Genomic DNA, 17,271 nt, shown 5'->3' with positions numbered 1-17,271 from the left:
GTGACTTGGGAGATCACAAGTTTAAGGCCAGAAAGAGCATCTTAACAATACCCTGTCTTAAAATTTAAAAATCAAAAGGGTTGGGGAGGTGGCTCACTGATACAGTGCCCCCTGGGCTTAATTCCTGTACCAAAAAAACAAACAATCTAGTCCCTGTTAGAGTAGAAAATCCCATAATGCACAGTAATTATTAGGGAAATGCAAATCAAAGCCACCACAAGTGAGGTATCTTTACACCGTTAACATGCTGCTATCAAAGAAATGAAGAACAACTGTTAATGTGGATGTGCAGAAATTGGAATATTTTCATACTGCAACTGGGCTTGTAAAATCATATATCCACTGTGGAAAAGAGTAGGCAGTTCCCCCAATAAATTTAGAATAGAATTACTATCTAATTCAGCAATTCTACTCCTAGGTATATAACCCTAAACACTGAAATTAAAATTCAGCGAGACGTTTGTGCACATGTTCATAGCAATTTCTTCATAGTTGGTAAAATGTGGAAGCAATCCAAGTGTCCATCAGTGAACAATGGATAAATAATATATGAGTCAGGTGAGATGGCACATGTCTGTAATGCCAGTGACTCAGGTGGCTGAGGCAAGAGGATTGCAAGCTCAAGACCAGCTGGGGCAACTTAGCAAAACTCTGTCTCAAAATAAAAAATAAAAAAGGCTCAGGATAAAGCTGAGTGATAGAATACCCCTGGGTTCAATGCCCAGTACCTGCACCCCACCCCCCAAAAAGTAAAAAAGTGTGATATAGGTGCTGGGGCATAGCTCAGTTGCAGAATACATTCCTAGCATGTATGAGTTCTGGGTTCAATCCCCAGCTCCAAAATAAATAAATAAGCTTGTCACAAAAGACAAAAACTGTACAATAGTACTTGTAGGAGGTACCTAGAGGAGTCAAATTCATAGTGACAGGAAGTAAAATGGTAATTTCCAGGGACTGGGGGAGGGGAATGGAAAATTGTTACTTAATGGAAATTGAGTTTTAGTTTGTCAAGATGAGCAAAATTAGTAATCTGGAGATTACTCAACAATACGAATGTTCTTACTACTACTGAACTGTACATTTTTAAATGATAAGATGGTCAATTTTAGAGCTGGGGATGGAGTTCAGTGGTAGAATGCTTCCCTGGCATGAGCAAGGTCCTTGGTTCAATCCCCAGCACTACAAAAAAAAAGGGGGGGGGAGGGAGTAAATTTTATGTTATATGCTTTTTTATAACAATTAATACTAAAAACGAAAATTAAAAAAAATCGCAAACCAGTATCTTTCACACTCTAGCTATCTGGAAATCTCATTATAACAGACTTCTGGGCTCTGTGCAGTTTCTGGCTGTTTTTATAACAGGCTTCTGAGTGATTCTAATGCTTCTGGTTCTAGGACCCCACTTTGAGAACCACTATTCCAAGGCTTCCATAAAGTATATCTATTTTTCTTTTATAGGCAATGGGGATTTTTCAGAAGCAATCCATCGTACCTTTATGGACATAGCCAATCTCAATGAAGTGGAATTTGATTCTTCCTGAATTTGTACAAAGTGTTGAGCATATTATTAGGCATTTTATCTACATTTTAATTTAATCCTTCCAAATGAATTTATTCAAGTCATATACATTGAAATCATGTGCTTTTCAGGGAATTCTGCCAGGTGTTTCATGACAGACAAAGCAGATATGTTCTTTGTGGGGTAGAAAGACGATAAAATGAGGGAGCAAAACAAAATAAGATCACCAGAAATTGCCAAAAGTAGTACTGGGAAGAAAAAAAATAGATTTTCTGGACCACTTTGGGCCAGGAAAAGGACCCCAAAGAAGTGACATTTAAAACTGAAGAGTAAAGAGGAATTTTAACCACACCAGATTAAGGGGGAAAGAATTACAAAGAAATGAATCACTGTACAAAATCGTAGTGATTGTAAGGAAAAAAAAAAAAAAACTTGGAACATATACAGAGTTGAAAAAAGCCAGTGTGGCCGGACTGTAGTGATCAACTGGAGTTAGGAGAAGCTGAACTGGAAGGTTGGTAGGATGTGCAGAGGTTTATAAACCCAGGCACAATCCTAGGATAGCATTTTATGTGGGAAGATACCTGTGGCTTGTGTGGAGCACAGGGAAAATGGTAGAGATTTGGGGAGTTCCTGCAAGGGCAGAAGTTAGGAGAGCCATTGGGAGAGTGGCTCACATAGCAGGGAAGGGAAAAGGAAGTGTGGGTTAGGGCTCTATGTCCTGGTAACAAATGACAAGACTTGACAGTAGATTGACTACGGAAAGTGAAGGGAAAGGAGAGATCAATGATCACAAGTTCAAGGACAGCCTCAGCAATTTAAGGAGCCCTATTTGAAAATTAAATAAAAAGGGCTGGGGCTATAGTTCAGTGATGAATTGTGCTCCCCCCTCCCCCCAGAAAAGGGAAAAAATCAGATCAGGGATGGAAATGCACATTTGAGGTTCATCAGAATGTGGAAAGTATTTCAAGCCATTAGACTAGGCAAGATCATCTAAGTTCTCAACCTTGGCACTATTGACATTTGGGGACAGGTAATCCTTTGTTGTGGGGAACGTATGCATTTTACATGTTTAGCAGCATCCCTGAACTCCACCCAGTAGATGCCACCTGCCCTAGTTTTTTTTTAAAATATTTTTTTAGTTGTAGTTGGACACAATATCTTTATTTATTTTTATGTGGTGCTGAGGATAGAACCCAATGACTCACATGAGAGAGGCGGACGCTCCAACAATGAGCTACAGCCCCAGCCCAGCTGCCCTAGTTTTAACAACCAAAATTGTCTCTGGACATCATCAAATGTCCTCTGTGGAGGATAAAGTCACCCCTGGTTGAAAAGCACTGAGGTACGTAAAGTGTGGAGAAGGAATACAAGAAAGACCAAGATGAGCTCTGAACAGCACTAACATATAGACACTTAGCAAAAGAGGAGGAGCAAGAAAAGAAGATGAGGAATAGTGCATAGTGAGATAGGAGGGGGGAAAAGAGAATTGTGTAATGTCTTCTAAGGCAAAAGTGGCAAGGAAGACAGGCCAGGTGAATCTGATGCTGCTTATGTGAGATAAGGACAAGAAAGTGTCCACTGGCTTCCTAGAGGGATCAGGATCCTGGCATCTTCCAAGGTACATCCAGCCTCCATTACTCTTCTAACTTGAACCCTAAACTCCTTCCTTCCAAGAGACAACAGCAGGGCTGGGAGGTAGCTCAGTGGTGGAGCACTTGCCTAGCATTCCCAAAGCCCTGGGTTTGAGCCCCCAAACAAAACAAAACAAAAATTTAACTAAAAGAAAATTTAAGCATCAGCCAAAGGGAAGTATCTGGATTGTGCTAGTAGAAATTCATAGACCATTGTGCTAGTAGAAATTCAAGTACCAAATGGTCTTATGAATTCCTGATCTTTATGGCCCCAGAGAATATAAGCAGGTGGCCCAATCCCTCTCTATCCACGTCAATGGGAGTCAGAGGACAGATTCTTTCTTTTGTGCTTCTGTAAGGGGTTGAGAACACTGCCTTCCTGTAAGCTGACAGGGACATAGTTTGCTGTCCTTGCCACCAGCCAGGACTGACTATTTCTAGTATTATAGCTATAGCAGTAGACACTGCCCCCCCCCACTGGGAAAGGGGTAATACACCAAGGGGACCCAGCAGCCAGAGAGATGGGGGACAAGCGGGCCCCTCGCAAGAAACCTTGAATACAAGAAAACCACTGGGAAGACAAGCAGACTTAAACCAAAAAGAAGAGCAGTTGGGGACATTTGAGTACAGAACAGATGAATGTAGCCACCTAAATGGGACCCCATAAAAAGAACTATCCAGCTAACCAATAGAATCCCAAGAAGTAGGGATTCCAATGGGAGTAGAACAAATGGAAGAAGAAACAGTAATCTAATCAAGAAAATAAGATTTTACACCCTCTACTGAAGGGTTTCACATCTCGGTACTTTTTTTTTTTTTTTTTTTTTTTGTGGTGCTAGGGATCGAACCCAGGGCCTTGTGCATGCAAGTCAAGCACTCTACCAGCTGAGCCATATCCCCAGCCTCTAGAAAGGTAGTTTTTATAAAAGAAAAAAAAAAAAGACTTAGAGTAACTTATAAGATGGTGAAAACACATCTATATACAACAAACTTTTTGAAAAATTATGACCATCTTGCATATTTCTAAAACAAATGTAAGGATATGCACTATTCCTATTATCAATTGCTTTATAAAAAGCCACCTCGAAACTTAATGACTTCAATGAAAATTTACTGGAAAGTGACGGGATATTTCAAGGCCCGGATGCTGGCAGGTGTCTGGGAGGGCTGCTCTTCACCTAGTGGAAGGGATGGAAGGGGTGAAAAAGGAGGAGACCCTCTGTCAAGCCCTTTCCTAAGGGCACTGAATCTTCTCATAGGCCAGAGTTCTTATGGCTCAGTCATCTCCTAAAGGCTCTACCACCCAACATATCACATTGGCCTCTACGTTTCAACACGTAAATTTGGGGAAAACCTTCAAGTCATAGCAGTGACATTCTGGAAAAGGCAGAAATATGGAGATATTTTAAAAGATCAGTGGTTGCCAGGGGCTAGTGGGAAGGGGGATGAACGGTCAGAGTACAGAGTTTTTAGGGTAGTAAAATCATTCTGAAGGTTAAAATGGTGGGCCTATCATTATGCATTTGTCAAAAAACATAGAATGTCCAATACCAAGACCGAACCCTAGTGTGAACTATGGATTTTAGTTAATAAACTATGAGCTCATTAATTGTAGCCAATGTACCCATTAATGCAATAAGTTAAAATTTGGAGAAACTATATTTGGGTGTGTGTCTTTGTGTGTGTTAGAAAAATATATGAGAATTCTATACTTTCCACTCCATTTTTTTCTATAAACTGCTCTAAAAAGTGAAACTTACTAATTGAAAACAGTTAGGAGTAAGAATAATCTCTGAAAATCTTAGTGAATTACAAATAACATGATCCTTCTGAAAAGCAAATGAAATCACAGAGTAGATTCAATGTTTCAAATAAAATGTGATAAAACAACAGATGACACAGAATAGCAAGCTGTGAGAGAGGTCAGAAAAGAATGAAAGAGAAGAACAAGATGAAATTTAAAAAGAAGGAAAACGAATGAATTTTTCAGTGATCAACTAGATAGGCTAAAGAAACCAAACACACATTAAAAACAATAAAACACTTAAGGTTTAAAGTTAGAGGAAGGTGTAGGTATAAAGGACAAAGGAGATATAATGTGAACATAATTGGTATTCTGAAAGATAGAACAAGATAGAATATCAATATGTAGTCAATATCAGTATGTAAACTAGTGAAGTTATTCAACCTTAAAAACAGCAAATAATTTGAGTTAAAGTTTCAGATAAGTACATATTGTAAGCTCCTTCACTTGAATTTAAACCTGAAGATCCTGCAGAAGTACAAAATCTCAGACTTTAGGGAGGAGGAAACATAAAAAAGCCTTAAGAATATAGGGGTTTTTTTATGATTTATTGTGGAGAGTATCTTAGTCCATTTTGGTACTATAGAAGAATACCCGAAACTAGGTAACTTATAAAAACAGAGATTGAGTTTTTACAGTTCTGGAGACTGAGATCCAAGCAAAATCAAAGGATCACACCTGGTAGGGGCTGTTTTGCCACATCATCCCATGTTGGAAGGCAGAAGGGCAAGAGATCACATGCACACAAAATAGGGAAAGGACTCAAACTCATCTTTCTATTAAGAACCTCCTCCTACAATAAAGTTATTAGTCAATTCATGAGCCTCATGACCTTATCACCTCTTAATGTTTCTACCTCTCAACCCTACTGCATTAGAGATTTAGTTTTTCCAACCCATGAACTCTGTGGGGGCAGGGGGCATTCACACCATAGCAAGGAGGAAAATGGTAGCCTATAGTAGAAGAGGGACAGTTGCTATAATAGGAAATGGGTCAGGAGGAGCTCCTTTCTTCCTATCTGTCCACCACCCCCTTCCCCTGATGTGCAATTACAATGTAAGCAAGCAGGACCTAAAAATCATAGCACCCTAAGCTCAGGTACTTGGAGTTTCCCTGAGAAGTGGCATTATCTGAAGATGAGAGGCCAAGAAGCTAAATAGGTAGTAGTTGGGCCTTTTCTATAATCCCAGAGTTTTCTTCCACCCTAGAAAACCCATGGAGGGGCATAGGCTTGGGCCTAGGGTTTTGTCCTTCCCCAGCTATATACAGGTAAGAATGGATAGCCCCCAGGAACATGAGTTCATTGAGAAAAATTAAACAATTGAAGCATGCAAATAAACATAAAAAATTAGCAATGCTGGATATAACATCTGCATTGGTTATATACCATGATAGGATAATTGATGGATGTGTTAGGATGCAGAATAGATATAATCAAAGAATGTACTTGCAACATTCTATGACATCTGCATATGGATACAGATAGAATGTATACAGTGGTTGTATACTAAATATAGTAATCAATAGGTATGTTGAATTGCAAAATGGATACAAAGAATGAACTAGCAACATTCTGTGCCAATAGAGAATGGAACAAGTTTCATAAAATTCTGTGTGGAAAAAAGAATACATGAATTTTCTACTGGTCCAGAACTTTCATCATGTATAAAAAGGCAGAAACACTCAAGCAGATAAGACATCTATGAATACTTCTGAAAAGAACTATGATGAGCAACAATAACCTCTTATTCTATGCATTCCAGTCAACTCTAATGTATGAAAAAGGAAACTCTCAGATTTCTTATCTCCCTTGAATCACATAAAAATAAAACTAAGGTAGAGAGAGACCATGGGGTTATAATTGAGTGCAAATATTATCAACCTCAATAAAATAAAGCATATATTAATGTCTTCAAACTTGGAGGAATGAAAGCAGATATAAATGTACTCCTTTACCCATTTTTCAAAACAAGAAGTGAATAAGTACTAATGTACTGTGTAAATCTAATTTTTCGAAATGACTTAAGACACTTGTATTTTTTCTTTTCTTTTTAACTTTTTTTTTCTAAAAGAGGTACTTTTAGAAAACCATATTCCCAGGGATAAAGTTATGATTATAACTTGAATTATTAATTTATTTTTAAACTAAAGTTATCTATAGTTAGCATTTTAAATATATACACACTGATAGGGAATGGTTACTTATAGCATGGCAAAACATTGCTATTTAATGTTCCCATTTGAAAAAAAAATAAGGGGTAATGTACATATTTTTGCTTTTATTTGCATAACATATTTAGTAATATGTTAGACAACAACCCTAAATCTCTGGAGAGATTTAGGGTTCGGGGTCCTAGAAAGTCATACTCTGTATTTCTTACAATATTTTTTCAGTGCCTTTTTTTTTCTATTATTAAAGAATGAAAGTACACGGGGTGCAGTGGCACATGCCTGTAATCCTAATGGCTTGGGAGGCTGAGATATGAGGATTCCAAATTACAGATTAGCCTCAGCAATTTGTGAGACCCTGTCTCAAATTTTTTTTAAAAAAGGGTGGGAGTGGGTTGAGAATGTAGCTCAGTGGTAGAGCATCCCTGGTTTTAATCCCCCGTACCCAAACAAACAAAAACAGAAAGAATAAAAGTAGCTTAATATGTGTATGTACAATAATATCAAAATGAATCCCAATTTATATATAATTATAATGCACAAATTTAAAAGCATTTCAAAAATATAGAAGGAAGAGCAGTAGATGAAGGGAATCATGGAGAGGAAGGAGAGGGAAAGGGGAAGCACTAATAAAATTAATGAACTTTATTAAGTTGTGTGTACATACAAATATGTCAATGAATTATGTATAATTATAATAAATCAATCAAAATGTAAAAAGAATAAAAGTAGCTTAATAAAGAGGAAATAACAGGTGAAAAGACCAACTATACATAGAATTTGCTATGAAGAACAAACAAAATGAGAGTGTGTTTGGATGCTAATGGGAGTCACACCACAGAGGGAGAAGGACACAGGTTGAGGTTTTAGGAAAGTGTACAGGGTACATATTAAGGAATGCCCTTGGGATCAACACTTATAGAAGGGACAAGGAGGAAGCAGGTGTGGGCTTCAGGAGAAGCCCAGGTGTGATACAGCCCCAGCATCCTTTGCTAAGCCCACAGGAAGCTCTAGAGCTTAGACAGCCCTTTACAGATGTCTGGAGTTGGGCTGAGATGACCAGGCCATGAGACATTGTCTAGGGCCACCCTGGGAAGGGACATGCCCTTCAGCCCATGGATACAGATAGAACCTATACAGTGGTTGCAACTCTCTGCAATCATGTAGGGACAGACAGTTGCAGGCTAAGTGCTGACAGTATGTATTGCCAGCATCTGAGACAGCAAGTCCTTTACTGACAGGGTCAGGGTCAGTGTCGCCACAGGGAAAGACTGATGACTCAGGGGCCAAAGTGGGGAAGAGACATCCTTGAGGTGATAAAGGCTGAGACCCAGAGCCCTAGAAGGTGTCACTCTCTGTCCAGGGTAGCCTTCTGCTTCCTCTACCATGATCAGGGGGAAGTGGGAGTTGGGGCAGGTGCCTGCTAGTGTGGAGGACTGGTGGTAGAAAGAATACACAATATTCCAGTAGCATCCGTGTTTTTAAATGCTACCTCTTGTAGGAGAGTAGGTTAAGAAATGTTTGTTTCAAGCAAGGCTCGGTGGAGCATGCCTGTAATCCCAGCTCCTCAGGAGGATCCAAAGTTCAAGGCCAGCCTGGGTAACTTAGCAAGACCCTGTCTCAAAATAAAAAGGGCTGGGAATGTGCTTCAGTTGTACACACTCCTGAGTTCAATGCCCCAGTATGGGGATGAGGGTGGGGGAAGGAAAGAAAGAAAGAAAGAAAAAAAGAAATAAAAGAAATGCTTGTCCCAGACCCTAAGCAAGAGAGCATCCTAGAGACAATAGAGTTGCAGCACATTTTTATATGTCCGTAGGAAGTTTGTCATGGGAAAATTAAAGTAGGATCAGTTATCTCCTGAATATATTTTCCTCCATCATCTCAGCAAGTCAGGCCAGGGATCCTGAAGACAAAATTTCCCTGGAGGATTTCTGTTGCTAGGAAAATAGAATCGAGGAAGAGTGGGTCTGGGGGTATTTGTAGGAAAGAAAGGTGAATGGAGGACCACTGCTGAACATAATAATGAGGCTCAGAAGAGTTGTGAAACTTGTCCAAAGTCACACAGCCAATTTATAGCTCTGTTGTAGCATATGTTAGGGTCCTGTCAGAAAGGAGAGAGCACCTTCCAGGTGGGTAATTTGGGGAGAATATAATAAAAAGGGTACTTACTTACAAAAGTGCAAGAGGATGAGAGAACACAGGAAGAACAGAGCCTTAGCACTCTAGCTCTGGCAAGGGGAAGCTGTCTTTCCACCCCAGGCCTGAATCTTCTATCAGAACCTGGTGACAACTAGGCATGGGGCATAAATACTTTTGTCATGGCTCCACCTTCCCAATCCCTGCCCTGTTCTCCAGGGTAAAGGAACCTCCTCGGACAACATGGAGGAAGGATTTGGAATCTGTGTAAATCTTTACTCCTCTTAACAAGCCAATCTGGGCATCAAACTTCTTTTACTTACAAGGGCAAGCATCTCTGTGGTGTGGTTGGCAGGTAATTTCTCATTAACAGCAATCCTTTCTGTGACCATGTGCTACATTCATGCCCAGAATCAGGGCTGAGGGTCCCACTGGGTGCAGTGGGAGTTCAGGCTGGGAAGAGGTTCTTTACTTTCTGTGAAGCCTTTCTGCCACTTCTTATCCCCGAGGTCTGGCTAATTGCAGCTCCAGAGCTAGGCAAATGCCCACCTCTGGTCAGTGATCCCTCAAATGCCAAATGGTGCCTTTGGCCTGGAGAAAAAGGGGTACCGTGGCGCCCACGAAATCCTGGAAGCTATGGATGTCGCAGGGACAGGCGTCCAAACCGAGGGGAAAGTTCCCTTCCCTGTGCGCTGGTGAGACCCAGGTCACCACGCTTCCCCAACTCCAGTCCTTGCCACCCAGCAGGAAGGAGGCGCGAACAGAGCGCTCCCTTGCGGGCGGGTATTGGAGCGGCGGCCGCGCGGCGGAGACCAGGACGCAATGAGCTCCAAGTTGGTAACCCCAAGGGGGCCGCCTGGCTGGCTGCAGGAACCGCAAGAGGGTAGGGATTCCGGTGGCAGGAACTGAGGCAGAGGCCACTGGAGCAGGCAGCCCAGGAAATGCCTGCTTTGCGATTCCGCAGGGATCAGGAAGACCGCTAGTCGCGAGGTGGGGCTGGCGGGAAGGCTCCAGCAGCTGCTTGGTCCAACTATCCCCAGCCTAGAATGGAAGAAACTTCAAGCCGAAAGTATTGCGGGAATGTTTTGGCTCAAATTCGACATTTTACACACGTGAAATTTTAGGACCAGAGAGTGATCCGATTGGGGGGGGGGGGTCACACAACAGGTTGTTAGCACCAGAACCTGGGGGAAAAGGGAAAGAAGATCGGCTGCTTTCCCGATTAGAACCCTCAGAGACCCTAGGTGTGCACCCCCTTTAGGTAATTCCGAATGGAACAAATCCAAAATAAAACGATCCAGACAAGTATGCGAGAAATTGAATTCTCTCCGTATTTTCCGAATGCAAAAATTTTAATAAGTTTATTAAAGATCAAGTTTTCTTTCGGTTTTGGCGGTGGCGCTTTGCTGATGCCCAGGCTCCAAGGCTGGGGAAACGCCACACTGCTGAGCAACAGTTAACAGTGGAGGCGCAAACTGGGATCACAGCCAGCTTGTGTTACCAGCTCTACCCAGGTAAAGCCTCAGGTTCCCCATCTGGCGGGTGGCACCGTGGGTGAAACGGCGTTTGCCAAGGGTAGACGCAGAGCCGCCGCCGCACGTGAGGACTTAAGGGCACAGCCTGCAACTTCGGAGCGCTGTAGGAGGACCTGCGGGTGGGCAAAAGGACCAAAGTGTCGGGTCGGGAGCCAGATCCTGCTCCCACACCGCTGTCCAGGGCCTGGCTCACCAGCCGACCTTAGACTGCAGAGGCCCCAAAGCGTGGCGCTCACCACCAACCACCTGGTTGTTAGAAGCAGTGAGGATTGAAGGGGCGCCGGATGGGCCCAGGCAGAGACTTAGCTCTGGGGCGCGGAGCTCCGCTGAGCACTCGGCGCAATTTCCGACGCCCACGACTTTGCTTCCACTCCCTGCCTTTCTCCCTCCACCCCCGGAAAAAAGAAACCCCAAATATATCCGGCGGCCTTGATTTGTAATCACTCAAAGGGCTTGGCTTAACCCACAGGACAGAGACCATTTTTATTCACACCCAATCAGGCCTGAAGCTAGCCACATGGGAGCTACAACTCCCTGAATACATACAAATGAGTAACTTTATTTCCCGCCTAAATAATGTTAATCTGAAAATACACCCTTCGGGACAGGAACATCTCCCCCACCCCATTTCAAAATATTTGGAGTAGTTCTAAGAAATATTTGCGTTAATGTTTAAAAGTTTAAAATAAACTAATAATAAATTAATTAAGTAAAAAATTAAGGGCGATTAGATCACTTCCAAAAAAAATTTTTTTAAAAAAAGTTCCAGGGAGAAGAGGAAAAAATTGAGCAGTTCTAGCTGCGGATATAAAGGGTGGAGGAGAAACCTAACCTCTAAATTATTTCCCCTTCAACAATTTTGCAGGAAAAATGTCTTGGACTTAACTTAGTTACAAAGAGATCACGCGGAGCCCAACGGGGGCTCGTGGGTCGCGTGGTCCGAATCCTCCTCTGGTCACAGTTGTCGTTCGTGCACATTTTCGAGCCCGAGATGCTAAAGTCAAACTGGCCTTCTCGGCTTGCTCCTCACCGTGGGGGAACCCGACCAGGGATGGGCTGCAGCTACTTGGGATGCTTGGAGACATTTACTCCAGGAGGGAGAGTGTCCGTGACATTTACTCCAGCGGCTGGTCCGTCATAGAGCGGTAGAGACACCAGGGTTAGGTCTGATCGGTTGTGCCCGCCTGCACCAACAGTGAATTCCAGCGTGGGCGGCGGCTCTCGTAGGTCACCTAGTGGGCAACACTCAGCCACTGGGCCAAGCTGGGGTTGGAGTCAGAAGGAGCGTTCTGTCCCGGAACTGCGGGCAGCCGGGCGTTGGAGGCCAGCTGGTCCCGCAGAGGCACTGTTGCAGGCATCAAAAACTTCCTGAACACCACCGCGATGAACTTGACAATCTCGAACTTCCTAATTCCAAATGCCTGTGCAAGAATTGAGCAAGAGTGAGGCACCTCCCGCCCGCGCTTCCCTCCAGGGAGCGGGTAGGTTGCCGTGAAGACCCGCTTCCCAGTCGGGGAAGAGAACGCGGGGTAGGGCGGCTTGGAGTAGACTTTGGCTGTTTAATAACTGCGTCTCATTTAATGGTCAACTGATTTGCTCCAAGTTGGCGCTTGAATTTAACAAAAAAGTTGGTGGCGAAAAATGACACCTAACAAGCAGTGTCATATGTCAGCCATTGTCTCCTAACTGGGGGGGGGGGGAGGGTGGTGAATGTTGACTCTAATATTTATTCAGGAAAAAGGGAAGAGAGAATATTTTCTCAAACCTAAAGTTTTCAACAAAGTCATATACAGATAAAGCCTCCCATACGTAACTCACATGTTTCTACCAGGAAACTTTAAAAATCAGACTCTATCTCCCTGTTATTTTTGCCTTCTTTCCTTTCCCCCTCCCCAACCAGCTTGGGAGGTTGGAGATTTGTCTTGAGGACAGTTTACTACGCCGATCCCAGTTCACGGGCAGGCCAGGGGAGATCACGCCTGGCCAAGAATGAGGGGGAAAGACCAGGAGGAGTGAGTTGCCAGCGATTTCCAAACAAATTTCCCCCTCAAACTTCCTAAATCTGTTCCTCTCCGGGAAGGGCCCTGTCTCTGCGTCTCTGGTGTGAGATGGGCGGTTTGGGTAGCTGGTGCCTCTCTCTCCCAGTTTTCCCTCCTCCAACCCTGACTGCAACACAGACACATCCCGAACCTGCCTAAGAAACATCTGGATGGGGACTTACGTCCCGACATCTAGGCAACTACAGCCATGGTTGGCTCCGGGGAGCGAGTGCGGAAAGGCGCGCGGGTGCGGAGCGCACCACTCAATGGAATAGGACTTCTCTCAGCGTCTGGTCACTCCAGCATCCTTCCCACCATCTGCTCCTGTCACCAGTCCCCGGCCCCGCCTCTCTAAAACCGCCCCTTGAGTCCTGCAGCCAATAACAATCCCCAACCACTCTCCACCGCCCCGAACCCTTTCCACACCCCCACGTTCCGAGAGAAGATTGGCTGTTTAGCCCTCGGCAAAGCGCCTGCATTTGCATGGTGTTCCGGGTTTCTGGTAGGTAGAACGGCCTGTCACTCCCGAAGACCGGTCCCGCCCACTCCACCTCAGTCCCCAGCTCCCTTCCTGCGCAGTTCTCCTCCGCAGCCTCTGCGGGCAAGTGCCGGGGCTGCTCTCAAGGATTAGTTCTCTGGACTGCTAAAAGGCAGCCCCGGCGAGCGGTTGTGCGCACCGTCCAGAGTGACCAGGGCGCGGGAGTGCAGCGTTCTTCTGGCCCAGCGCGGGTCATGGCACGGCAATAACAGCCCTTCTACCAGCAATTACCGCTGCTCTGACTTTCCGTTCCAGTTGCTGCTCCTCCCGGGCAACATGTCAAGAGCCGCCGCCGCTACAGCTGCCGCCGCCACCTGGGGAAGAGCAGCAGCAGCAGCAGCAGGAGTGGCAACCGCGGGTACGCGGGGGCAATAAACCGAGCAGCCCGGCTTCCAGAGGGTCAAGGGACCCTCACCGTGCTCACTGCTCCTGCCAGACCTGCGCCATGTGCTGAGCCATGTCCCTGGCCGCGCCCGCGGGCATCGCATGGGGCAGCGCCTGAGCGGCGGCCGATCCTGCCTCGATGTCCCCGGGCGGTTCCTGCCGCAGCCTCCAACGCCCCCGCCACCGGTGAGGAGGAAGCTTGCGCTGCTCTTCGCCATGCTCTGCGTCTGGCTCTACATGTTCCTGTACTCGTGCGCCGGCTCTTGCGCCGCCGCTCCCGGGCTACTGCTGTTGGGTTCGGGGTCCCGCACTGCACACGCCCCGCCAGCCCTGGCCACAGCTCCAAATGGGACGCCCCCCAGGTTGCCTTTCCGGGCACCGCCGGCCACCGCATTGGCTGCTGGCAAGGAGATGGTGGAGGGCGCCGCGAGCCTAGAAGAGCAGAGTCGCGAAACGCCTGACTCCCCCAGCTCCATCTCCAGCTTCTTTAGTGGGTCAGGGACCAAGCAGCTGCCGCAGGCCATTATCATCGGCGTGAAGAAGGGCGGCACGAGGGCCCTGTTGGAGTTCTTGCGTGTGCATCCCGACGTGCGCGCCGTGGGCGCGGAGCCCCACTTCTTCGACCGCAGCTATGACAAGGGTCTAGCCTGGTATCGGTGAGTTATTTGACGGGGCCAGGGTCACCGGCCGCGACCCAGACCATGAGGAAGGGAAACCAGGCACATGTTGGGAAGATGGTTGGGGGCACCATGGCTGGGAGGGACAGAGGATGACCGGGTAATGCAGGCTAGTAGCGTCGAGAATCCCGCCCCCGCGCGGTCCAGGTTACTCCTTGCTGGAGTCTGGCTACTACCTACAGAAACTTCTTACGGAGAACTCAGTGGTCCGTGGTGCCCTGAAAAATTACTAGGCGACTTCGTCGCAAGGAAGCGTGGCAGCGATTGAAAAGCGCTTAGGGAAGCGGGCTATCGTCTAACCCTGGCAGTGTCACCCATCAATCAATCCAGTGTTGGTAGTGTTTTTTTTTTTTTTTCTTTTTCCTCTCCGGAGACAGGGACACTGGGAGGAGTGTTCTACGCCTCTTGGATAGCAGTCTCCTCCCTAGACCAACTTCTAGAGCCGCTTCTGCTCCCCAGATGGGGAGGGGGGTGGAGACCACGGCATCCTGCCAAGGCTGCCGAGAGTCTGTTAACTTTTTTGTTACAGTCCTTCTTGTTACCGGAACCCGAAGGGGGTCAGACCCGCCGCGCTCGCGAGCTGCTAGGGCTGGGGAGGGTGAGCTGGGCGGGTGGCTCTGCGCCTCTGCTGGCTGTGGCGCGCCGAGCGTGGAGCGGTGCTGGTCCCTGTCGGGCAAAGGCGCGCACTGCAGCCTGCCCGCCCTAGCGGCGCGCAGCTTTGAAGGAACCGGAGCGCCCCGGGCACAGCCCGTAGGTTTCCGCCTCCCAGGCCTCGGTAAAGGGACACGATCTCTGGTCTCCGCCGCCCCCGTTCAAGTCAGGGCGCAAAGAATATTCGGGCCCATTGATCAAGAAATGAGGGTTGCCTAGAAGTTGCGGCTTCCGGAAATTGTGCTCTCAAATAGAGTTGTGAGTCCAGTTCCAGAGGGACAGAGGCCCCAAGGTCATAATTACGACCTCTGCCTATTGCTTCCCTCCAGCTACTGGTCTTTTGGGGTGAGTGGTTGGGGTGGGAGACAGGCTCCAGGCTCCGGAAACCCGGTTTTCTGATTAATGGGCCCAGGCACTGGTCCTCATTCCATCTCTCTGGTCACCATCCCTCAGCCTACACTACTCCTCGAGTCTCCGGCATTTTTCCAATACCGGTTAGCTTCAAAGAGGCTGGAGACTTAAGAAAACAAAAGGGGAGAACCTAACCGAACCCCACTTCCTGTCTCCACTGCATTTCTCTGGATCTGGATAGGATGGGAGAAAAAAAAAAAAAAAAACAGTGACTGACCTTAGGATTAAAACCGCTCCTTTCCCAGCCGCGTCCTCCCCCCTACTCATTGTCTTTAATGTTTTTTTATTATTGTCAGGAGTTGCCTAAGTCTAGAGATTTAGCCAGCCGTGACAGCCGCTCTTCTCACTATTTCCAAGACACCGCCTGAATTCACGTCCTGACTAGAGAACTCTGAGCCTCGGTGCTCTCATCCGTGCAGTGGGGATGATACTGGTTCTCCGCAAAGCCGGGGGAAGTGAATGCATTGGTGTAGTCAGGTGCTTGGCTGGCACTTGGGGACTCTTTAATTGTTAGCTATTGTCATTGATTGGATGTTATTTCTTCACCATAGCCACCCCCTCCTCCTCCTGGGATGGTGGTTCCGGGAGTGGAGCGGGATGGCAGGCTATAACTAGAGAGCCCTTCTAAGGTGGAGCCCAACAAAGCCGGAGGCAGCCCGGGATTTTCTGAGATCAGACACTCTTGCAGGCCGGGTTGGGAGGAACGGAAAGGAAAATAACCGAACCCTTGATGTCAGTTCTAGAAGCACCTGGAGCAGGCTGTGGAAATCCCCCACCGGGAGATTCACGAAATCTCCTAGGCGGCGGCCCTCCACCTGCCACGTTCCTTTTGATCGATTCAAAAACTCTGAATAAAGTCACGCTGGAAACCCTGGTCGCGCTCCTGCAGCCGGGAGCGCAGCCTGGGAGCTACGGGCCGGGCCGGGTCCTCGCCTGGGAGCTGCCCTGGGAGTGGCTGCATTTGGCCGAGCGGACTAAGGCAAGTCGCCAGAGGCGCTAGGTTAATCATCCTTCCGAGCTATCTAACTAAAAAGACTGACTAGCAGGACTGTCGCAACGCGGAGGTACCATAGGAGGTACAGAGCCCGCGGCCGCGACCTGGGAGATGCAAACTGCAAGGGTTCCCTGATTGTCCCACCAGGCGTGTCTGGCGCGGCCGCAGGGTTGGTCGTTTTTTTTTTTTTTTCTTAAAGGAAATTAAATATTTTAAATACTATCTGCTTAATTACAAATTTTAAACTAATTTAAAATATTCTGAGCAAATATGTGGACTTAACAGTTATTTTGAAGGTGACCGTTTTAACTTTAAACCCAACACCGTTAGGACGCCTGACCCAGGGTGCTATACGTTAAGAGCCAATGTTTGGGGTTCCCCCTTCGCCCTCGATGGAGTTCCCTCTCCTCGAAAAATCCCTGCTCCACCTAAGACGTGAGCTCCATTGTACCTGAGCTGTCGGTAAGCTCAGGCGGCCAATTGGAGAAGAGTATAAATAATAATTAAGCAGAAAGAAAGATGCAATTCCGAAAATGTTTTAAACAAGTCCTCAAAATGAGAATCTATGAGAAAGGGAGACATTTGAAAGGCATTTAAGACAAAAATCTATGAGCCTGGATGGTTGAGCCCAAGGGTCAGCCTCCTAATCTGTTGGAGAACCAGGTCACGGCTGTCTGAGCCGTCGTTAATGGGTTTAATGGGGTGATCCACAGCCCCGCCAGTGGCCTAACCCAGTAGCCCAGGGCCTGGACGGATTTGCATGACGTCTCGGAATTTGAT

The 17,271-nt window shown here is 46.4% G+C and overlaps 1 protein-coding gene across 1 annotated transcript in view; it reads left to right on the top strand.

Annotated features, from left to right (window-relative positions):
• The first annotated feature begins 13,860 nt into the window (after positions 1-13,860).
• Positions 13,861-17,271, top strand: part of LOC113197192 (heparan sulfate glucosamine 3-O-sulfotransferase 3B1) — a 37,716-nt gene continuing 34,305 nt past the window's right edge. Inside the window, exon 1 of the mRNA XM_026409420.2 lies at positions 13,861-14,414. Within this exon, the coding sequence (XP_026265205.2) occupies positions 13,861-14,414 (554 nt within the window). The remainder of the gene's footprint in view (positions 14,415-17,271) is intronic.

Source organism: Urocitellus parryii, chromosome 7 (genome assembly GCF_045843805.1).
Source record: "Urocitellus parryii isolate mUroPar1 chromosome 7, mUroPar1.hap1, whole genome shotgun sequence".
NCBI lineage: Eukaryota > Metazoa > Chordata > Mammalia > Rodentia > Sciuridae > Urocitellus > Urocitellus parryii.
This window is presented reverse-complemented; position numbering and strand designations above follow the sequence as displayed.